General features: G+C 37.1%; 1 protein-coding gene across 1 annotated transcript in view; it reads right to left on the bottom strand.

The window, feature by feature from the left end:
* Positions 1 to 23,520, bottom strand: part of kcnq2b (potassium voltage-gated channel, KQT-like subfamily, member 2b) — a 61,226-nt gene extending 37,706 nt beyond the window's left edge. Inside the window, exons 1-2 of the mRNA XM_066702812.1 lie at positions 23,062 to 23,520; positions 363 to 453 (exon numbers count right to left, since the gene is read on the bottom strand). Coding sequence (XP_066558909.1) covers positions 363 to 453; positions 23,062 to 23,357 — 387 coding nt within the window. The 5' untranslated portion in view covers positions 23,358 to 23,520. The remainder of the gene's footprint in view (positions 1 to 362; positions 454 to 23,061) is intronic.
* Between the last annotated feature and the right edge of the window lie 2,370 nt (positions 23,521 to 25,890).

Below are 25,890 nucleotides of genomic sequence, written 5' to 3'. Positions count from 1 at the left end.
GACAAGCCAGTACATGCTTGAGCCATTTCACAAAGACAAGCACTCAAAGGAAATGGTCTGCTTTAGATACTTTGAGTTATAGTGTTACCTAGGGCTATACAAATAAATAAGCTTATCTAAACAATTCCACAGATTTCTACTGAGTACATCTCCTTTACTGAATGCTTTGAAACCACCTAGCAAAGCTGGTGCTTTCCAAGAAATGACCTATATGAAAATCAGTCCCGTCCCCCCCCTATTAAACTAGCAGTATTTAACAAGATCAAGTCAATATCTAATTCTACTATATTCAACAGCAATTCTACGAAGATGGGTGTTCCATTCGCTTCATGTTATATATGGGGCATACTGCCCACACTCACCAGGATATAAAGCGCATCTTCAGAACTTTTTTCATATTCATCAATTGTTGAAAATACAGACAAGACCAGGCAAGAGAATACCAGCAGAAAACTGAAACAAAGAGAACATATTGTATAATGAGGATGAGATCAGTAATGCACAAAAGGGCTGTTTTAAAACTAACAGTACAACTATGATTGATTACAAAATTGATACTGCTGCTGTAAATCACTTCAATAAATGAAGTTAAAACAAACATTTGTAATTTAATGGAATGGCCAAGACTGTCCACCTCTGCCCTGGAATTTAAACTGGAAGTCAGTTTATCAAATTATCAAATGGACACAAAAGTATCTCCATGGTTTAATCATCACAGATGGGACACCACATGCTTGGATAGGACTAACCATTGAGGATTAAGTAAATTTGTCAAGAGGCATTTGATTATTAAAGTTGTTAAATGCCCATTTATAATATGTCATGAAAAAAAAAAAAAATCTGTACATCTCAAAGATGCTGATCTTTCACAAAGCATGGCCGACTGAGCTTCTGCTTCTCCCAAACAACAGCAATAGATAAATCAGAAACTGCTGAGCAGGATGGTATTAAATTTAAATAAAGTGACTGAAGTCCAAAATTCTCAAGATTAAAAATGACTCTGCAAAGCCAGCTCCAATTCAGATTGTATTACACAATTTCTCTTTCCTGTAACACATTTGTCAGCGCAAGACTTGTGGCTTAACCATAAATAAAAGTCAGGCAAAATGAAAAGGAAGCCCAACTATAAGAATATCACTAAAAGATTGGGTTGTTTATTTAGAAGGAAAAACAAAAGCATTTTTACTTCCTTTAATTGTTTTTTATTTCTTAGCAGACGCCCTTATCCAGGCCGACTTACAAAATATAAGCACAATAGAAAGTGGATTAATGTAATAATAAAAACTACTGTTAGGTTTCAGGGTGGAAAAGATTGCCAGGATATATCAGGATATTAAGTGCTGTGGACTAAAGTTCTCCAGGAAGAGGAACTATGAGGAGAAGAAAAATGTCTATGTGCTTCTGCAGTCAGATAATTATTTTGGCTAGCATCAGAAACACTACTGTGACTTGTCAGAGAAAACCTGTTAGCAAAACTAAAATAACCAGAATGTTAGTCTTCAGCTCTAATTTATTTATCTTGTATTTAGGTCTCTTCAGAACCAGTTCTATTATAAACTGTGTTTTAGTTTCACCAAAGGAAAAAAAAAAAAAAAAACTTAAGTGGATAAAAAAAGGTTATGCTGTGCAGCAAAATATAGCACAACATACAGCAACTACAGCAAACCAGGGACAGGACTGCTGTGTAATACACTTAAAAAGCCAGAGAGAATTAGAACCAGAAATGAAACAAGCTGCTTATGAGCTGATCTTCTGAAGTGGAGCAGTGTTGTCTAAGAGTGCCAAACAGAGAGATGGATTGTGGGGTCTAAAGGTGGACTGTAAAGGATGCTGCAGCCTGGCCTCTTATCTGGTATGAGTTAATAAGGAATTTGCTTGTACAAGTAAGGATTATTGGGAGAATAAATATCCCAGCTGGAGAGCATGACTGATTTGGAAGAACTAAACCCAGTTCCAAACTTCAGCATAAAGTAGAAAGATGTAACCAGTTGTGTGCAATGCTGGCTCTGCCCATAGACTCGGTGAACAGATAATGCATCAAGCTGAACTCTTCCTTTAATAGGATTAGGCTCATTACAGCTATCCGGTCAAAACCTCTCTTAACTCACTCCCATAAGAGGATGACTTGAATTACGGTTGGGCTGATTTTGTCACGGGGGAAGGGGGGCTGTGCACAGGAGTTGGGCACATTTACATTCTGTTGATGTATAGCATGGATTTCAAATTTAAGAAATGAATACATCATTTATTTTAGTAGTGCTGTCCTTCACATGCTGTTGACTAGACAAGTGATTTAGAGGAGACAAAAACCCATCACTGCCATGGGGTTATATACCATACATTAAAATTGATATTAAGAATGTTGGTAAAAGGGTAATTTTTCCTCTTTAAACCTTGTAATAAGAAAGCAGTCATTTGTCACATTATTTTAAGTTTCTCCTTATATTAGACTTGCTCACCCTACTTCTTTAGGTTTAAGGTTTAAGGTTTAATGGAGTCCCCAATTTCTATCTGGATGAACGTCTAGATAACTTCTAGACATTGTTTTCCAATTGGCTTAAAAATTGCCTTTAATTTTTTGCACCGGTTCAGTTCAGTCATAGTGTCTTTTTACGGACACATCAATTTCTTGTTTTGTTAGTCCTAAAATGATGTGCTATGTATACAAAATTGTAGTGAGTACAGGAGGGGCAGCGCAGAGCAGATTCATGCAGTCACACTTCGTATGTAAAAGGTCTGATCCGAACATTGTAATTTCAATTAAGGCCTGTGTCAAAAGGCATTACAGTCTTAAGAAAAGCACTCTGGACTTCTGTGACATGTCCCAACCCTTCATAAATACCAGACTTCATGAGTAATCAAAGCAGTTTTATGTGAGCAGCCGATTTAAGGAAGTCAATGGTTAGGGAGTTCAAATCATGAGCCCCATGACTCAGTATTTCCCTTAGGATATGTGTGCATCTCCCGATCACCAGAGAAAGCGCTAGCACTGAAAAGTCACACTGCATGCTCTATTCCCAATGGAAATCCTCTGGTACTTGTTTTCCTGGATATGTTGTATGATGCAACACATTTCACTGTATTTCAGAGGTGGACCGTGTCCCATTTTTTTGTGTTTTTCAGGACAGAGAAATGCAGCCAAAACAGCTCAGGAACTCTGAAACGGTTGAGAAGAGGCAATTTATGACCGATGTGGGCTAGCTGGATGGCACCCCTCGTGGTGTAGAGGACACCGAGGTAATCAGATGCACTATTGGAAATGCACTTGTGGGCACCTCATCCAAGTTGGAGAGCAGGTCGGGTGCCATGCAGAGTAAAAACGATATTGTGTGGATAAAAATATTCCAGGCAAAAATAAGCAGAAAAGGTTTTGGCATTATGGCATTTGATTGCATCCTGGTATCAAACCACCGTCTCAGGCAAACACAGAGAGGAGTGACATCAACATAACTGGCTCATTATATGCAAAGTGTAGTGCTTGAGTAAAACATCAATGTCAAAATGAGATTCTTGTTTTAGAATATAATAAGTTTATACAAGGATATTAAATTGAAATATCTGAAATTCAAAAAGGTGCTGGTTATTACAGAAGCTAAGGACCACACCAAACAAAGTGTTGATCAATCAGATTTAAAAACAGTTCTTGAGGTCTGAAAAAGAATCCTTTATATTGAAAAAGCTACTATTTTATTTTATTTGCAATAGCCAAGTGGGTGAGAGTTGTGAACTGAGGTCAGCTTATACACTTGTGCAACTCTTACATTAATCAGCAACAACTGTGCATTTTGCAAGTTATGGTTAGCATGTGTGAGCATCCCTGAAAACTACCACACAAACAAAGTACAGCAGGGTGTTACAGTAATGCAAACCTGACAGGATAAACACAGTAATTGCAAAGTGTACACAAGACCTCCAATTACTCGATAAAGATGCACACAAAATGCACTACAAAACCATAGGAAAAGGTAATCATTAAACACATGCAGTTAACAGTTATTTAAAAAAAAAAAAAAAAAGTGTAAGAAATTATTCATGTAACTAAAACATGGCACTTTCCATTACATGTCTGACCAAGATTTTTTCAAAATGATGTCATTATGTTTACCTGGTAACACTTTACAATAGGTCTCCCAAATTACAGTTTATTTACATAGTAATTACTCTAACTAGGTACTCATGTTAGTTACTCATAAGAACAGTGTAATTATGCATTTGTGAACATTTACACTTAAGGTGTAAAAAGTGGCAGGGGCAGAGGTTTCATTTCAGAACTGGGGGGACACTGTCAATGTTGCGGGGGCACTGTCAGTATTTTAAACCACAAAGGGTTATAGACAATATCTTATTTTAGGATGTTAAATCTGCAACCAAAGAGGTCTACAATGTGTCTAAGGGCACTTACACCTTCTGAAAGACTGCCAGGGTCTTGACAACGCATGTAGAGCTACAAACTATTTTCCAACTACCATAACTATACACCAATAGTTGATGAAAGATTTATCAGAAATGAGAAGTTTCCCTTTCTGTGACTGCTCTATATGTTTCTAAGAATTATATTGGTCACCCTTAGAATCTTTTCAGATTAAAAATGTATGATTTCTATTTAAGGAGCACAATACATTTCAAACATTTTAAATGAAAATAAATGTATGCCACTCCTGAAACCATTCTGCATCAGTGTTGATCATTCCATGCCTTTTCCTTGGTTAAGCACATTAAGCACATTAAGTCTAAAGCCATCAATCTTTACTAAAATGTTTTAATTAACTATGGTCTGCTATGCCTCAACATTCTACCATAAACATCGTCAATTGCCGTATCAGCACAGATTTTATTTGGTTTTGTTTGAGATCTTGTTTCGATCAAATGCCAGACTGCTCCGAGGCAGAAAAAGAAGAGAAAAAACTTGCCAGAAAATTAAAAGAAATTAACAGACCATTGCCAAAAAGGTTTGGTCTCATTTTCTCTGCAGCCAAGGGAGCTTTACAGTTTTCACCAACGCATTAAGAAAAGCTACACATCGAAAATATACAACCGGAAAGAATGTAAAATAAAGCTTAAAGACAGTTCCAGTCTAACTAAGGCTGCAGTGGAACAATGCAGTTTTTGTATTTTTATTTGTTTGTTATTTTTTATCACAGTTGACAGTTTTTCCCTTTCCACACAAATGCTATTCCTTAGCTGGTTCCTTCTGGTATGGAACCAGAGGTCGAGTAAATTAATTAGCAATTAAATACTTCACCAGAAGCACCATTTATGCTAATTTGTCTGCCTCAGTATCGGAGAGAGACTCAAGCTGATGAAAATAGAACTGCCATTTTCACAGAGAGTAGACAATTCTAAAGATTCTCTAGTGTTGACAGGCCCCAGAAACATCTATCACATCTTTTCTTGTCATTTTCCATGCCGAGTATTTGGTAGCTTCACAAGAATTTAAAAGGAATATTAGTTGTTTCTCAACATTTTCCAATACATACAAATCCTGTGCAGGCAGTCCATCCCTGCTGCGTAAGCAAGTGCTTGAATGTCTGTGGTCCATTGTGACAGCCATTGCAGATTAATTTAATGACCTTCCATTATACTAAAATTAGAACATATCTACAGGCACAATCACTGGATATTAGTCCAAGTCATCACCTTTTTAGACTCCCCTCTTCCACTCAAAGACCAAACCAATACATGATTTAGAATATATACAGCAATTTAACTAGTTTCTGTAGTTACACTGATGGAGTAGTACGCATTTCCTATCTTTAGTGGATATAGGCCAATACCTTAATGCATTTTGTAGACTATATGAATTATGCATCATTCTAGAACCCAGGTTGGATGAAAAGTTGTAGGGCACCAAGGTTTTAAATATTCATAAGAGCTCGATGGCATGTGTTGGTAATGACAGGGAGTGGAGAGGTTTCTGTCACAGTACTTTATACAGTGCTGTATTTTAAAGCATTCATGTCATATGGCACCTTTCAGAGTTAGTGGCAGCGAGGCACGCATTGTCTGATCACGATTATCACCTTTACAAGCAGATACTGTGGTTAGCACTGCTAATGAGTCCCTGTGTTGATAGCCGGCTTCAGAATTTGTAAAAGAACAAACGTCATTTCAACAAACACTCACAGGATGTTATGCAAAACCAACCTTCATTATTTCAACAGAAGGGGGCTCTCTTAATATTATCTAGCCCAGTGTCCTATTAGGATACTCCGATTGCATCCTTCATTGCAACTATGTACACTAGGTCTGATGATCAACATTTTATGGTTTGCCTCAATATTTGAATTTGAATAATATATAGTGTACAAAGAACAAACTATGCTCTTTAATAAATAACATAATACACTTATCATACACTATATTAATAAAAAGGATCAGTGTAAACTATTATAGAAAACAAATATTATAGAATATTTACTCAAAAAGAATTTAACCTAGTGTAAAACCCAATAATACCTTAATGATCACTGCCATGCTTCTCAAAGATTCACCCCCCCTGCAGATTCCAGGGCAGGAAGAACTTTTATGTAGAGTCTCTTTCTGTGTGCTATTCTGGTTTATGGTCTTCATGGGATGAGGATAAGACTCTAGAATAGGTAACAAACTGTTACATGCCCTACAGTTTTCACAGGGTGCGTTATGGAGATGTATGGGTCTCATAAAATACGATTAAAACCAGTTGTGTATGGAGTCCTGTACAAAGACAAACACATACATAGTACATGATCTTTACTGGTGAAGGGAGTATGGTCCCTTTATTTTGGGTAATGTAGGTCTATGGAGAAAAAACAAGTTATATAATGTGCTGCATGAGTGAAAGGCACTTCATCACGATCAACAACAAGAACATTGACAGAGTAAGTGGGACAGATGGCTGAGCTCCTACTTATCTGGAGAGGCTGGTGCACTGAAAAAAAAAAAAAAAAGATCTATCTGTTGGAAGCACATTGTGCAAAGTACATATTCAGAAATCAAATAGAGAAGATAAGTAGAAGACAACAATTGACCTTGCACTCGGCCATAAATAAAGAAGGAAAATCAGAATGATCAGACACCCAAATTACAATTCAGTAGCAAGGATACATTTTTAAAAACCTAATTTATGGTGGAGTGTTGCCCACTCTTAATTCAAAACAGCTTTTGTGTATGGGGAAAAAAGTCATAATGTTAGGTTTCATGATTTTGTTTTAATTAAAAGAAAAATTAAGAAAAATCTAAGGTCTGTCCACTACATATTCAACAATATGATTAAATCCTCTTGAAATGGGAAAACCACACATCACTCACGATTAGCCTATAATCAAACTCCTCATGTATTGAGATTCCTAAACAACAGTACACCCACTTGTTCAGAAAGTCTAGGGGAAAACCAATTAGTGACAATTTACACATCATAAGGCCTACTATACAGGCTAGTAACATAAAGTGTCTCTTCTTAAAATCCAATATCTGTGTTGAAGGGGGTGGGGGGTTAGTGCTCATATTATACAAGCTATTTCAGAAAGCTTTCCGTCAAGCAGGCGGCCGTGCATCTGAGCACCCTAACTCTAGGAGCTGTACAAACACAGACAATGCCTTACTGGACAAGTACGGCTTGCATCAAACCCCTGGGATCATAGCACAAATAGCAGAGGGAGAGATATTTATGGCAACTTCTTATTCGGACCATAAAAATAGGTCAAAGTTTATTTTAAAGCAGGTTGCTGCGTCCTAAATTGTGAATGAAGAACTACCAAGTAAAGGAATAAAATTCTGTTAAAAACAAATACTCAGTTAAAAATGTATTCATTCACCTGCTCTGAAGCCTTCGATTTGAATTGTAAACAGACTATTATCTTTGATTAAATGTGAAAAATGTGAAACCAGAGTGACTAATTAGGAATTTGAGCCACATCAGAAACTGACAATCCAACACTTAAATACACAGCACTGCCCTGCTGAACAATATTACATCCAAAATGCTGCAACCATAAAACAAACATTGCCATTTGTCACTGCAAAGCTTCAGCTTGTTCTAATTCCTACTTTTATTAATTCCTCTTTGCTAGGCTACTGAAGCTCACAGCATGTAAACTAATTCTGTATTCAAAACAGGTCCAAACGTTCACAGCCAAGACTGCTTTCTTATTTCTCCTCAAAAAAAAAAAAAAAAAAAAAACTTTTGTTAAACATCAGGAGGATGCTTGAAATCCTCTTGCTATTTTTATACACAGACGTGCAAGGATTTCAAATATTCACTGGCATGAGGTGGGAGAGTGTCAAAGTTATCATACTCAATAAATGTTAAGCGGCAAGGCCTAACAGCAACTGAAGCTGCCTGGTGCAGGAAGGGAACTATGGAGACAAGCAGACTTTCAATAGGACCACATTGTCCCTATTTATCCTGTCCATATATCCAGGATTAAAGTCATTCTTAGGATGTATTTAATACATTTGAACTCCACAATTGCAACTGGAAAAATTGAAATATAACTAGAGCAATTGTCCTTGCGTTACATATATACACTGAACGAAAATATAAATCGCAACATGTAAAGTGTAGGTCCCATATTTCATGAGCTGAAATTGTTGACATCCCTGTAAGTGAGCATTTCTCCTTTGCCAAGATAATCCATCCACCTGACAGGTGCAGCATATCAAGAAGCTGATTGATCATAATGTGAAAGCCTAATGAATCTATTTTAATTGGCTGACTTCCTCAGATGAACTGCAACTCAGTAAAATCTTTGAAATTGTAATGTTACATTGTTTGTTCAGTATACATATACAAATATAGGCTATATCCTGTATATTTACAGAAATGCACAATATGGGTTACCTTAACAAAAGATTTTTAAAAATAATGACATTGTTGTAACATCAGACAAAGAAGTTGAGTGGACTTTATGTGGACTTGGAATGGAATATCATGGAATATCATGGAAGAGATACACTGCATGCAGCAGGTTAGGTGGTTCCAAAGAATAATTCGTCCTCAGAGGGCTTCTGGAAGGTGCAGTGTTTGCCTGCCAGCCAAGCAGTGCTACACTCAGCACTATGTCACAATATATAAATCCTTAAAGGCAATAAACATATTGGTTTCAAATACAATTGAAAACATAAAAATAAGTGTGTACAGTCCAGTAAAATAACTTCTGTATATTGTCTGAAACATAAGTTTTTGAAGAATACCATAGATGTATTAAATTCAGTTAACACCTTAAAAAATATAGATAAAAACTGCTTCATTTTGCTGCAGATGTAAGCTGTAAACTTTTTTCTTTTTTTCGTCACCTTTGACTGCAGTAACATTCATAATACGTCCTCACAATACCTAATGCATGCCTATTTGGAACAGTGTTTATAGAAAAATAATTATCCATTACAATAAGTTTGCAGGCTGCTCTGCAAGTTTGTTTTAGGTTCCACATGTCCTTTCACCAACAGTCCTTTAGTCTCCCCATTCATAGTCCACAAGAGATTAAATCAGTGTGAGCACTCTGGGGTTTACTGAATACTGTTTTTTGTACTTGCTTCGCATCACTTGGTGCCTCTCTCTGGGTTAATCCTAAAGATACATCTATAAATTAAATGCATTAAAAAATGTTTCTGAAATCTACTATGCACTGTGTGATGCTTTGATCATGGAGAGGAATTTCTAACAGACGTTTGCTAGCCTGATAGATCCAATTTGCTCAGTCCGTATACATGCTATTATTTTGAATACTAGTATTAACATAAAACATTATACAGTTACTACAAAACACTTCTACCGGATCTTCAGTGTGCCTATCAGGAAGGTGCCTAAAACCTAGCGTGAAAGGAGCGTATGAGGAGCCAAACACCTTCAACCACCACCCCATTGCTACTTTAGGAAACACTTTTGTGTGTATGTGTGTGTGTAAACCAACATATAGTCCGATATAAATCACAATGACATTGTAATTTTTCATGAATTTACACCCCCTCCCCCCAAGAAATTACTTTATAGCCTTTTCAACATTAACTTCAAACCCCTAAGTATTTCTACCAAATTGATATAATGGTGAAAGCTTACACCCAGCTAGCAGTTAGCATTATTTAAACCATGGAAGTTGCAAAATGTAGTATTTATTAATATTATATATACACCGATCAGCCATAACATTATGACCACCTGCCTAATATTGTGTAGGTCCCCCTTTTGCCGCCAAAACAGCCCTGACCCGTCGAGGCATGGACTCCACTAGACCTCTGAAGGTGTGCTGTGGTATCTGGCACCAAGACGTTAGCAGAAAATCCTTAAAGTCCTGAAAGTTGTGAGGTGGGGCCTCCATGGATCAGACTTGTTTGTCCAGCACATCCCACAGATGCTCGATTGGATTGAGATCTGGGGAATATGGAGGCCAAGTCAACACCCTGATGTCGTGATTCATCAGACCAGGCCACCTTCTTCCATTGCTCCATGGTCCAGCTCTGATGCTCACGTGCCCATTGTAGGCGCTTTCAGCAGTCAACAGGGGTCAGCATGGGCACCCTGACTGGTCTGCGGCTACGCAGCCCCATACGCAACAAACTGCGATGCACTGTGTGTTTGGACACCTTTCTATCAGAACCAGCATTAATTTTTTCAGCAATGTGAGCTACAGTAGCTTGTTTGTTGGATCGGACCACACGGGCCAGCCTTCGCTCCCCACGTGCATCAATGAGCCTCCTGTCGCCGGTTCACCGCTTTTCCTTCCTTGGACCACTTTTGATAGGGACTGACCACTGCAGACCGGGAACACCCCACAAGAGCTGCAGTTTTGGAGATGCTCTGACCTTGTCATCTAGCCATCACAATGTGGTACTTGTCAAAGTGGCTCAGATCCTTACGCTTGCCCATTTTTCCTGCTTCTAACACATCAACTTTGAGGACAAAATGTTCACTTGCTGCCCAATATATCCCACCCACTGACAGGTGCCATGATAACGAGATTCTCAGTGTTATTCACTTCACCTGTCAGTGGTCATAATGGTATGGCTGATCAGTGTAGTATTTGAAGACAATTTAATTGTGTTTTTATTCAGTTACTACACGCAAATTTCAATTTTGGACTCAAAAAAGGCCAAATATTATTATTATTATTATTATTATTATTATTATTAATAATAATAATAATAATAATAATAATAATAATAATAATAATAATAATAATAATAATAATAATAATAAATCTTTATTTAGGTTTTACAGGTTCCTATGTCAATCTGAGCAACCTATTGTTCCCCCTAATATGAAATGTGGTGAAAAGCGCTTCTATTAAGTAGTTTGAATTAAACATTCCAAAAATGTTTACAATTAATGATATGACTAATTATGTTCTGATACTTATCCTTCCAAATATTATTAGATAAAACATCCTCAGGATTTAAGATATTTACAGCACTGTCGTATAAGTTGAATTGTCCATATGTATTTGAGTGGTACCCTGAAAATACATTTACCTTTATATTTTAATTGTAAAGTTTTTTTAATGTTTTATATAGTGAAGTGGTTTGATTAAGTTAAATTATTAAACTATTAAAAAGATAAATGTTAAACTTCTGTCATTTAAATGGGACCATTAACAAAATATCAGCTTTATAACATCTATCAAAACTGGTATCACAAATACCAATACATAACACAGTGCAACATTGATTTGCAAACTAAAATATTTAAAGCGCAAAGTAAACAGAATTTACAGAAAAGTACAGCAACGGCCTCACTGTCTTTCTTGTCGAACTTGGAACTCGTGTAGCACCTTCCACAGATGTTGACCATCATTAGGAGTGACAACAAAAGGAGCTAGACTGTTCATGTTATTACCCCATTATTTTGCAAAAAGAAAAATCTGGGTAAATATGTATTAAGGATCAGGGTTTTTAGTTTTTTTTTTTTTTTTTTTTTAATTCAGTTATGCAATTATCATTAGCATTTTAAAAGCAGTTTTTACTCTTGTTGAAGATTTAAGATCACTGTTACTATGACCAGGTCACAATTATTTAAGCCATCAGGCTTGTGTTACAGTTGTCAAGGTGAGCTTTATGCCATAGGTGTGTATCTGCCTGGTAGATTAAAGGGGAATTACATTGTTTTGTTGTTGTTGCATATATTTCTCTGTGTTCCCACAATTGTTTAACTTAAACATTTTACTTCTCATTCTTTCAAAAAAATCACCATCAATTGTGTTGTCAAGATGGACTTTACACATACCAACTCAAAACGTCACTTATATCGTAAACATTAAGTATAATAGAAAAGTATACTACCAATTTACTTCTGGAACAAGAGAGGCCTACATGTGACTCCATTTTAACAACCCAGGGATATTGAAATGCAAATTAAAGAAATAGAATGTGCACCCAATCAGTTTTGTCAACACAGAGAAGCCTGCAACACAATACAATTAAAACAATTTAGTAGCCCTTTATGAGAACATATATAGTTTCACAAGTTTATAACCACTACAAACTGAAGACTACTAATCCCACCACCCATGTGTGTGCTATTTGAATTAAAGGTTTTGATTCTTGTATCAAATTGGCAATTGAACTGTAACATCAGGTTTAAGGACACATACTGTAAACTATTTTATGGTCTACAGCTATACACATAATATTTTAACATTACAAATTTTAAATAAATTCTCCACTTAATAAAACTTCAAACTGTAACACTTACATTTATGGTGGTTTTTTTTACTCTTCATCATTAAGTTTACTTATAGCAGTTTAACATTCAAGTAAAAATAAAAGTTTTCAACATTCATTATTATAGTTTTTTAACCTTCAGAATTTACATCCATTCTGTTAAATGTTCTATAACAGTGATTATATGGTAGCTTATAATAAAAAAAAATGAAAAACATATTTCAACCTTCATTATTAGTTAATTAACCTTCAGAACTACAGACTTTTTCCCACAGTGTACAATATATGACATTTCAGAGTTATTGATCTTCAGAAATCTGTTGGAGGAAAAAAAAAAAAAAAAAAAAAGTTGCTTCGCTGCCTGAATGCAGTATTTCCGTGGCAGGTTGGGAAGCAAAACATAGCCTTTTAACATGGCCTTTGCTTTGACGCTGAGAAGGTCAGTGCGTTGCCTTGCCTTGCCTCAGCTCAAAGTGGCGACCTTGAGCCGTTTGAGATTGTCAAAGTGTCTCTGGGGTGTGTGGCATTACAAGGATGAGCTCTCCTTCACATGTTCTGTGCCAACAACAGATAGATCAGGCAGTTGAATCCAGGGAGTGCCATTCTTTTTAAACAATTGTCACTGATGTTTTATGCCTGGGGAAAACTGAGTACAGGAAACAGAAGAGACCAGTTTACAAACCAGAGGAGACCATTCAATGCATCACGCTTGTTGGCGACTCCTAAATTAATGATCAAAGACCAATCTTCTGTCCGAGTGATTCCAAGGAGTCAACCTAAACATGGCTGGGGAGTTAATTTGAAACCGCCACTATTTTTACACATCTGGTGTTGGCTTTCACACGAACCACTGTTGTAAAGAGTGAAGGTCAGACTGACTTAGCAACTTCACTTTTCACAACATGACAATATTTCACAATTTGATCAATTTCCTCATCACTGTTCCACTGCCAGCAGACTTCAGTTTTCACTGCGCACTGTAAAAATCAGCTCCACATTTGACATATAGGACTCCACGTGCATCACAAAGCTCAATATGTAATGAACACCTTAAAGCAATACATTTCTGACAGGCGTTCAGTGGAATGGAAATGATCCTGAACACAAACACTGGTCCACAAATCCAAAATCAGCCGTGCCATGCCATCTTCTCTGACACTTGCACCTATGATCTGTACGCAGCAGATGTTCCGTTTCCAAAAGAAATATGGAACGACCGAAGACGTCACGGTCACCTTTTCATTTAGACACGGCTGTATTGGAACTTCTTTGAGGGCTGTGGTGAAAGGAGACCATTTTGACAACCTTGTCTGAGGCAAACCGCTAAAGATGACATCTCCGAAAAGATTGACGAGGAAGTTGCCTGTACTTCACCCTCTATTGGTTACATCCTCTAGATATGGGATACTTGTGTGCAAACACTGCTGGCTGTGTCAAAGAAAAGAGATGCAGCTGACATATTGTACCTGGTTTCAACATAAATGTCACTGATTTTCTCCTTACATAGACACAGGCACACCCCTAAAATGCCTAGAAGAAAAGCTGATCAAAATGGGGGGGGAAGGACAGTTTTTCATTTCCCTGCTGAATAAAGCGCATATAACTAATGCGATGGGGGGGGGGGGGGGGGGATTTAAACAATTCCCACACGATTAGGACTGCACTGACTACTACATATTCGAATAGCCTCATCAATCATCTTGCAACTCTCTATTAGGAAAAGAAAATCACATATGGTAGAGTATAATTAGATTTTTTTTATAACTGTTGGAAAACACAAAAGGCAGTAATCAGAACTACAGTAGTAGGAGATGGGAGGGGGGGATGCTCAGAATACAATGACATCATGCAGTACTGCTTTTTGTGCCATTATGTGTCAGTTTGCAGTGCACCAAAAATAAAAATACATATGTAACTCCACAGATTCCTTGATGTACGGCAGGTTATTATGGGAGAATACAGAGTGCTGTTCTGACTGGGTATAATTTATATTCAAAGTAATTGTTATGATCCTTTAACCACTAAGTGACACCGCAGTTCTGTAAATGAAAATGCACAGACCCCTCACAATTCAAATTGATGCTATTGTCCAAAATATCAACATACATGTTAGAAGTCCTGAAAGAATAGCCTGAGCAGACAATAGAACTTCTAGAAAATTGTATTACTGATAGGAAATGCCTCCTCCCATCCTGTCCAAATTGAAGCATTTAAAGCTAAACAGAGACAAGTTAGCATGGTCCATCCTTCAACTTTCCACTGGTAAACTTGAATTCCTATACATATCTGTTACTGTTATTTCAATAATTCCAGTCTAATGCAATAAGCTAATTGTATCTCAAGACTTATTTGGCAGTGCTCTTAAGGAGTCATTGTAATGTTATTAAAGGCAGACATCACAATGCTTTTCCCCTGAAGTCATACAAAGAGATGCAGTACTTTGGAAAAGTGCAATGCTACAGCCATCCAGAACACTGCCATGAAATACTGGAGTTGTTAAGGTCAATGTTTTTTATGGTTTGTACACACTCTCATTCATCCTCACTTTATTAGACTCTTACTCCTAAATAATGCTAGTCTTCAGACTGCCCTTCCCAGCACCACTCATCATTATTCCTAAACTTTGTCCTCAAATGCACCCTAACAGACGCATACAAAAAAAGAAAAGGTTTGCAAGAAAATATAACTGGCATTACTATGAAAAAAAGGCACGAGAAGCAAGTTTTTACTGCATTAAAGACCAGGGGCCAGATTAAATCAAAACTTTGACCCACCCGCTAATTGCACACTACAAACCTGTAGATCATAGCGGTTACATTTCTGATTAGAAGAAGGTAGCATCTTACTAAAAATGAAGCCACAACTGAGTACAGTTCTGTAGTTTTCTATTAGCGGGTGGGTCAAAGTTGTGATTTAATCCCAGCCCAGGTTGTTTACACAGAAATCTATATTTTGTGGAAGAGACTGAGAGCTCTTCCTGTAGTAACTATGGGGACATATTTAATTAAAATAATAAAAAGTGGCAAGTAACATCTTGCACATTAAAAATAAACCATATTCACACACACGATTATTACACAGTCTATGCCCTATTAGAAGACTACTACAAACTGAATTTTAAAATAGTGAAACAAAAGAAAAATACAGTTTGTATATAAGAAAAATGTGTAGCTTGTATTATATTTGAGATTTTGGATATATACAGTGTATATTTTAATACATGGTTTACAAAGCCCAATTTAAGATTGTATATTTACTTATTTTTTCAGAATGTACTGCAGATAATCTTGGTTACATTTCCCATCAATTATGTATGACTTCTTTCTACCAAATAAAGCGATTCAAAATAGTTTTAGAGTATGTTCTCTAAAACACAAACCAATCAAGGCTTCTTTGATAGTAAAGCCAGTAGATATGGTTTCATATGGTGGGTATAAATAGATGGTTCAAGAAGATAAATAAATAAAACTGCTTATATTTACTATTCTGGCTGCTGGCTTTGAAAGCAGAGATCCAGGACAGGAAAGTCAAGCAGGGCGACAAAATCTATGCAAAAGCATTGCGACTGCAAAGACTGTTTTTCAGCCTCATTAAGCAACTGGCCTAGACCCCGAGGAAAGAGAGTTTACTGACATCTAGAAATGCAACTGCACCTACTGGCCAAGATTTAGTTGCGAGTAATTGTGCAGATGGTCCTTTAAATGTAGTAAGTGGTGCAGATAAATGAATGAAGTAATGGAGGAATATGTAAATACACATAAATAAATAAACATGTAGTCCTTGTCTTCCGTTTTACAGGTTTATAGACATTCAAACATGGCCTATACTCTCAAATGGATTGTTTATGGTACTGATATCCAGTAGAGAGGTCAAGGAAATCAGTAAACCCATTTAGGAGACCTTGTTTTTTGGCAAGAGCAGCTCTTAAGTTCAAATTTAAAAAGTTCCTTAAAATTAAGTACACTTTCTACCATATGTTAATTATATTGCAATTTTATGAGCACAGCAGCCAATGGGCATTCACTTCACTGCCACCTCATTCCAGAGAACTGAAACAAGATCTACCAGCACAGACAGAAGGCAAAGAGTTATGAAAATGAATGCTGCCCTCTTAAAGCAATCATGCAAAACAGTTGGGTAAAAAAGCACCACCAAAACGCATTCTAAAACATCAACTGATTGATGTCTTCTCACTGCACATAAGGCCTTTGATATGCTTTCATCCAATCAAGTGATGGAAGCTCTGCCATTCAGTTTAATAGATCAAGTCCTTGCAAGAAAAAGCTTTTCAATTAATTTTAAGAGCCAGTCAGCTCAAATTTCACATTCTTGTTAATAAGGAGTGGAATCCAATAACTCTGTACATGGAGTGCATTGCACTTGATTTTGTACAAACACTAGGACATGTTTTAAGTTTAAAATAAAAACATTTAAAAGTGTTTTAATTAGATTCTATTTACTTCTTCAGCCAGGGCTCTCCCTTCCCCACACAAAATTATAACTTAGTTAAAGAGCTATTTCATAGTTCATGACACAATGATTAATGCAATCAGATGCGATCCATAATGTATTACCATATGTAACTGGATAAAAATATTGTTATTGTAAATCCTTCCAAATTCAAAATAGTCAACATTGAAAATTGCACTTACTATAGGCAAGATTTCAAATTACAGTTTAATCTAGTCATCTGCATAACATTTCAGATTTCTAACAGTGCAGCATTCACACTAGAAACATGTATAATTGTATAATTTACTTTTTTTTTAAATTGGGTTATACTTATTTATAAATATTCCTGGTCAAATGTAGAAGAGTTCATGATTAGTTCTAAACAGCTTTAAGATTAAAGTGTTCAATAATACATTTTCCAGTTAAGAGAGAATATACAAAATGAGCTGAAATACATTGGTATACAGAAAATAATAAAACAGTGCGTTCCCTTTCATTTCTGCACAGCCTTGCCCAAGCCATTTTCAGTCTTTCAGAAATAAGCTTTTCAATCAGGAAGCCAATGTGTCATATATACACAATCAAATGTTACTAAATATTATAAAATCCCATGAAAAATTGCTTACTGAGAGAAGGGGAAAACAAATCATATTTTCATTCCATTAACATAATTTCAACATCCCCAGCTGGACAGGCAAAGTGAGGGGTGCTAAATAAATCAATTCAATCAAGGTAGTTATTTTAGAGTTTAGCGTATCAATCATATTAGGACAGGTACATGCTTTTTTTTAGAAGCTGGTATTATACATTTAGCAAAACTGAAATAGAAAAAAGGATTGCAGAAAATCAATATTTCAATAGTCAGAAATGGTCCAGAGGATTGAGGAAAATCCTAAGCAAGACAAAAAGACCAAGCAGGTAGACACAGCTTCATTATCATCTTGTTACAGCTGGTTACACAGACCTAGATTAGCTCTAGTCTTAGATTGCTCTACCTACAATACAATTGGATAGTTTAAGAGCTGTACATTAGCACTACTGAGCTGTGAAAGTGGTGACACATATAGAAGTGTTGTTTTGTTTGGTTTTCGTGTGTGAAATTTCCAGATTTCACAGTTCACTTTGTGCCCTACAAATCAGCAACTCCTCTACAGAAAATCTCTTACAAAAAACTCCAGAAAACCCATCCTGATATTTGGTTATCAATCAGCATTACCTAAATAGACTCTCCGATCAAGTTTAACAAGAACTAAATGAGACTTGCACACACTGCGACAAAAGAACGCCAGCCGTGCTAGATGTCACTTGGCTTCCTGGTTCAATTTAGAGCTCAAAGTAGTGGACATATTCCCCACACTGCCCAAAGCCCTTGCTAGTTTAGACAGCAAAAAGCCACTTACACTATAGCTGAGCACTAATCAAAACAAACAAAACAAAAAATTGCAGTGTTTCAGTATACAAACAGCTGCTTCAATAGCACACTGGCAGATAGAGGGACATGCTTGAAAGGAAGAGTATTCCCGACAGGTCTGCAAAAATAACTCATTTTGGGGGGTTGAAATAAGCAGGAAAACTAGCAGGGTAGGATAATTGCAAAGGTGGTTTAAAATCTAAGAATGAGCATGGAACAAACCAGTCTACAGAAAGAAAAATGGGTGACTCTCCTCAACAAGCAATGGACAGAAGGTAAAATCATTAGAGCATGAGGGGTATAATATTATAATGAAAAATCAATAGGCTGAAATTAAAACCGTGGAAAATACATACTGCAATGCCACTCAGGAATCTGCCAGCAATGGCCTCTGATTTTGTCTGCAGATGCATTGATTGCAACATTTGCGTGTCTCAGCAAAAATACCCCAGGCTTCCCCCCCATCTTAATTCCTACTTAGTCTGCCTAACAATTAAGAGCCTCCAACATAACATAATGGAAACCCAAGTGTTCAGAACAGAGAGAGAGTGCTTAAGCCACCTCAAGTCCCAGAGAGTCAAACTACTCCTCAACACAGCTGATGAGTAATGGCTTATTAAGTGTGCCATCTCTTATGGGATTGTGGGGACTAGAGATCTAGAGAGTCTAATGAACTGCTTTTTTCATTCTGACATTATTATTTAAACAAACCACAAATCTAACAATACACGTCCCCTAAATGAGAACCTGTTAACTTTCATTGGTTACCCAGCTGTAACAAGACTAGATCATTACTGATAGACACTAAGTATTCAAACATACTTTTTTCACAAGACAGGAATATATGGTATTATTGTTTTAGTTGTATGATTTACAATAATCAGCACCAATTTGTAATGACAATGCTTGAATGCTGCATGAATAACACTTGAATGCTCATGCACTTCCACCAAGTACGGATGTTGATTACATGAATAAACCGTGAGCCCAAACCTAGTCTGTAACCCTATCCCTAACTCGAAACCTTACCTTGTTATACATATGATTAACAGCAGAACTGAGGCGAAGCGCATAAGGCATTCTGGTGTTATTCCTGTAGCATTCATACATCAATTCAGTAAGAACCAGTGTCCATTATTGCAAAGGTTAAATGTTTTAGTACATATGATTATGGAAAAAGCCTGAGAGAGTTACTGTGAACCACATCTTTAACAGAAGTGGTCATTTTCTTTAGTAAATTTAAACCACTCAACCACCGATTGTGATCTCACAGAATGCATGCATTCATTCTATACACATCAGGATGATATATTATGCCCTTTACCATAAGCTGGTTAGAATAAACAAAACAACAGGTAACTGAATTGAAATATTGCTTACAGTTCATTTTAAACGATGACTAATACTTTTTGTGCTGGTAACTATATGTTCTTTATTTTGATCTCATTATTCAAGTGTCTTGATAGAGGAAAATATCTAGGCTGGCAGTTCATTTTCTTTATCATTTCAGCACTTCTCATAAGCTTTATCAGAACCTTTTTTATTGTTTTGTTTTGTTAAATAGGACCCCTTGGAGAGTTGGATAGCATTTGCATCTGCTAGTGTCACTTGCAGTACAATGTAGTAGTGTCAGAAAAAGTTTACCATTACAGAGCTCTAATGGAGCCCCTCAGAAACCTAGGCAAATGCACAGCTAGCATAAGCCACATAATACTCATAAAATACACAAACAATGAAATGTAATGTTACAGAAGTGAGGGAGAATGTGTGAATGGAAATATTTAAAGATTGCAATGCACTCAATGAAAACCAGCCACAAAGCCAATGTATGTTTGCTTGCGATAATTTCCCTCCCTGTGAGTTACCGAGAGAATCCATCAGCCTCAAGGAGAGAGAGCGAGAGAGACCTTGAGCAGGAAGATGGAATAAGTCATGACATCCACTGCACATATCCATTGACAGAGCTGAGGTCATGGGGGAGACTATTGATTCTTGACAATCTGAGGAAACTGCTTAAAACCACATGTTCATTGAGAACTGGGGCGGAAGAGTAAAACTTCAAATATATTGGATGGAACCATTGAGGGTGTATGTGCACCTTGAGGAAAGGGGTGGGGGTGAGACTTGTCCTTTTCACTTACAAGCTAATGTTTCTATTGAATATGCCAGCATAGCCAAAGCAGTTCACTGAAGCTGCAATAAAGAATAAAGAGCACAGTTTCACTGAACCAGTAATCAAGTGATGCAGAACACTCCTTCACTGGATAGACACAGGCTAGACAGGATTTGATCATTTGTACAAACTAGTTCTTGAAGGGTTTGTCTTGTGGACAAGGTAGGTGTCTAACGAGAACAGACAGTCCTTAACAGGACTGACCCATCCAACAGGGGAGGGGAAGTGAACACCTACTACATCTAATGGAATGACAAATGCCAAACCAATGATGTCCCCTTTTAAAAATGCTGAACATGATCTAATAAAGTAAATGAACATACCTTCTTCAATTGTTCTATTGACCGGTTTCATATTACAATTTGATGAGGTATAGAACTAGAAAATATCACTAAATACTGATAGTTGTTATCACTAATGGACCCCACCCACTAACTACTACACTCTAAAAAGTTAAGGTTCTTAATAGGTTCTATTTAGAACCTTTTAGTTCTTCGTGAGTTTATTTTAATTAAAGAGTTCGTTTAAGAACCGCAAGGTCCGTCGTAAACACAAGGGATCATTTAAGAACCCCTTTTCATCATGATCGCCGTTGATATAAGATACATTTAAGGTTCTTTAAGGATCCTTGTTTGCAAGGTGAAAGGTTCTAATAAAAACCTTTAAGGGTCCATCCAACCACAGGAACCCTAAAAGGTCCTTATTAGAACCTTTACTTCTTAGAGTGTATTACAATTGATAACAATTATATGATCATTTTGGTTGTACAATATGTTCGCTGTTGAAGGATACTGTACTTCTCATTGACATTTTCTGGATTTCAGTTATTATACAATGTATTCACCATATATAAGTATACACACACACACAACTGCTATCCAAGCTTACATACGTAAACTATTATTCTCCTGAGTTGTTGTAACGGTGCACTTTATAAAACTATGCTCCTGCTTATGTACTGTTGGATCTTCTATGGTTATACGGCGATTCCTCCTAGACCCCGTGCCTTTAGCACATACTAAGGACTTATTGTCTGTACTTGAACTAGGGTGTTTAATAATTGTAATGTTGTATTTATTGTACTAACGCACATATGTAATGCTTAAATTGTTCATTGTAAAGTGTAAGTGGCCCTGGATAATAACACGTCAAAAAACAAATAAACAAAACCCAGTGATTACCCGTAAATCAATCGTTTCGTTTTGAACATACATTTGGAAATGACAATCAGGTGGATGCACGCCTTAAAAGGCACGGCGGGCGAGACTCCTAATAAAATATTTCAGCTGTGACGTGTTTAACGGGACACAGGTGAGCGGACGACAGATTTGATTCACCATAGACACCCTACAGAAACACACACATGTTGCATTTCAAGAAGCATTATATATCTCAAAAACGGCTTAAACAAAGAAAGTAAAGCAAGCAAACCCGGACGTGTGTGCGTAAAATAGCATTACAGGAGCTGTCCAGCAGCTGCACCTTCTGAAAGAGAGAGAGGCCTCAGGCTGGCAGTCGCATGCTCAATTAGCTTAGTCAGAGTATTTTGTATTCAATTGACTGCGAATAATACTGTGTTTTGTTGTGTGCATGTATCATAAATGCAAGTTATTGATAGAACAAAAACTAATAAAGACGAGATGTTTTAAAATGGAATATATTAATGTATCAACCCTCATCAGAGGTACTGAGAAACTACTTAAGGAAATAATCTATACTAATTAGAAGGTCCCGGATTCCCTGTTGGAATGTAATTGTAATGGTATAGGGCAGATGGTCGGATGGCATGTTAATTATATTTACTGTTGTTGCCTATTCAAATAAACACACTATCAAATGTGTGGAAAAGCAGTATTTCACAATAATCTCGAATTATAATATTTACACTTCTACGTCATTAAAAAAAAAGTATATAGTTAAAAAGCCTCTAATGTAACATTGTAAGGATGGTAGTGCTCTAATTTAAACTTGAATATGGTTCTCATCAAGGGGTTGAATAAATACATGTTCTAGAAAAAACAGGTCTAGCAGACATTAAACATCACATCCCCAATAATTACTATCCTTGCAGTCACAAAGCACGCCGCCAAAGCACGAAGATACGATACATAGATACAAAATTATATCTTTAAAAGTCTCCTAAATATGACGCTGCTTTTATATCTCACACTTTCTTGGAAGAAATAGATCAAGAAACAAAAACGCGAAAGCACAGACATTAATGGTTTTCAATGCGCAGTGTAAGTCATAAATTTGTAATGCCTGCTTACACAATCATTTTATTTGGGTTTTCTACAGCAAGTGGACTGGCTCTTCATTGCAACATTTCCAACCAATTCACACCAGTAAATCCCATAGGAGTAAAGAACAGCAGAAGCATTTGGTTACTTACACATAAGCGTGATATATAAACGCCCATCCCCTTGGTCTTTCCAAGACATTGTAGAGGAAATTCTGCAATTTTCGATAGAAGGCGTTTCTCTTGGGTGGTTTCCCCGTGCCTGAGACGCTGGTCCTCGGCTTACTTAAGATGCTGCCTCGCTTGGTGGCGTCGGATCCAGCTATGAGCAGCGCCCCATCTCTGCTGGTGTCGGGGGCTCCAGCATCCAGCCCCACAAAGCCGACTTTGAGCTTTTTCTCCCCGGCGGGACCGGGGTAAACACCGCCGTTACGGGATTTTTGCACCATGCTTATAGTCTACTGTCATGGGGAGCGAGTCGGGGATGTTTGGACCCTTCACCGGGCAGGAGCATCGCCGGGCTGGGCGTGTAGGTTGTGTAAAGCCCCTTTGTGCGAGGTGGAGTGCAGTCTCCCTGCTGCTTCTCGAAAGCCAATGGAAATGCACACAAGAATCTGCAATGGGTACAGTCTTTTACCTCCGCTCCTTCCGGCCACCTGACAACCAAAAAAAAAAAAAAAAAAATGCATTTATTTATTAATCGTTGATTCGTTTATTTATTTAAAACATCTACATTTTTAAACCACTGTCATTTATTTGATCATGTTCAAGACCTCACATGATTGATTGATTCATTCATCTTATTGTATATACGTTTACAATGAACTGCTTGTATGTCACGAACTGAGAAGACTTCTACAGCATTCATAATGAATATGTTTAACATTTAAATAATTGTATTTAAGTTATTCTTCCCTTCCTATCTATAAACCAAAAATATGTATTTGGATTCATCTTGATTTTAAAAACTAAAGTCAATATTGTGATATTCTGGAAAAAAACTCAACATGTTGTGGGCTCAGTTTCCACTTTCTACCCTATAAAACATCTCTGAGATGAACTGTCACTGTGAATTAGGAGAAATCCATAGATGTCAACTGTGGTAGTTCCTCCAGCCATCTATCAGGAGGATTGTTGGAGCTCATGGAAACCAAAATTGAAACTTAACCCAATGACATACACTTTGAGCAGCTCTCATTTAGTATGTAGTATATATTTATAGGGCAGGAGAGATACAGGGCAACAGACAATGTGTATCTTTGTCTATGTCTTACTCTCTTTATACATCTGCATTACTTCATTTGGCAGAAGGTGTTCTTGTCAACAACGTTTGAAAACGTCAATTCAGACTGTGCTATCAGTGGCTGCAACCATCATATTTGTGCCTCATTTCACCTCCATTGTCAGTCACCTGTTTAGACTCAAAACGATAGAAAAAGAATGAAACTCTGGAAGGTGTAAGGGCTCCTTGTCCATTATCTGATAATTTCATTTGAAACCCCTACTGGTTCTTGATACATGACTTCAATGAAGACTGAAGAGCCCATGCTGACTTTTAAATCAAAAGACCAGAGAGCATGGCAGTGCCCACGAGAGCATAGCTGATGCAATTCCACCTCCCATCCCTCCAGGCTGGGGCAGGGTGATTAGTAGCAGGGAGATTGCCCTACCAAACGAACCAAGCAAAATCTGCTTCCCCTAAGAGAGCTTCATTGGTTTCTAGTTTTAAAGCATTCACCACAATGAAAAGGTATTTTTAGCAAAAAACAACAACAAACAAAATGATGAATTCATTAATTATACACACAAACCACATGCAAGTATCACTTCAACATTCTAAAGTGCCTGGGAACATATCAAGCATTATTATATTCTTTGTGTGCCATTTGAGTCTCACTAGATGAGGAAACATAAACAACTGTATTGGTATTTTATTGGTTAGCTCCTGACTCAAAAGCAAAGTGGTGAAAGTGGTGAAAGACCTTGAAAGGTTTAGTTTACATAGCACCAATAACTAAAGATGGATATCTCACTTTTTTAAGCTTTTGGAAGTCAGTCTGTGGAAGGATGTTTTGCGATGTGATTAAAAAAACAGCAGTATAATCTGGATCACTGATGTTGCTTTCAAGGTCATTCCATATACTTTTGAACACTTTTGTCTGACTTTAGAAGATAGATTCCCACCCAATCATCTCACAATCTTGATTGGCCTGTTTTAACAAGCTTAGTGTAAAATGATTTATTCTATGTCTGATTTCCAGCCAATCTGGATAACAGTTTAACAAACTCATATTAATACCTCAATAAGATTATTTTCTAAGGGAAAGTCTAATCACAGGTGTGCAATAATTGTTTGTGGCAGAAGTAATGTAAAACTAATATAATTAGATTATATTTCTAAAACAAGTAATATTATGCTTCTGTTGAGTTACAGAAAGGCATGGAAAATACCCCTTTCCTCCTCACACACAGCAGCTATAGTCAAGTCTGGTGTGTCATCTCTCTTCTTCCTCCTTCCTTGCTACTTAATCTAGATAAAGGACCTTACTCAAGGGTACAACAGCTGTATCCTCACCTGGGATTGAACCCACAACCCTCCACTGCAGAGTCCAGAGCCCTGGCCACTACGCCACACTCCTTCTTTGCCTTCTTCTTTTGTTTGGTATGCAACTTTTTAGTGTTCCTCTTAACCAATCATATTGAAACAACTCTGTACCATGAGCTCCACATGAGCCCATGCTTTACCATGGGCCCCTCTGCTGTGCCCAGGACTACGGTCATGAGGTGAACACAAGAATGCCCTTTACTGGTCTGTCTGGATGAATTCAGACCACGAATGGACATGAATGGTTAAACTTCAGGCTGTTAGGAGACACCGGCTCCCATGGAGAGAAATAGACTGTGCCTTAGAATATATTACATCAGGAACATGTAGTGGACACTATGGTTAAATAAATCCATGTTTATAAATGATATGTGTTT

This window comes from Amia ocellicauda, chromosome 4, assembly GCF_036373705.1.
Source record: "Amia ocellicauda isolate fAmiCal2 chromosome 4, fAmiCal2.hap1, whole genome shotgun sequence".
Classification (NCBI taxonomy): Eukaryota; Metazoa; Chordata; class Actinopteri; order Amiiformes; family Amiidae; genus Amia; species Amia ocellicauda.
The sequence above is the reverse complement of the archived record's forward strand: the minus strand, read 5'-3'. Positions and strand labels throughout refer to the sequence as shown.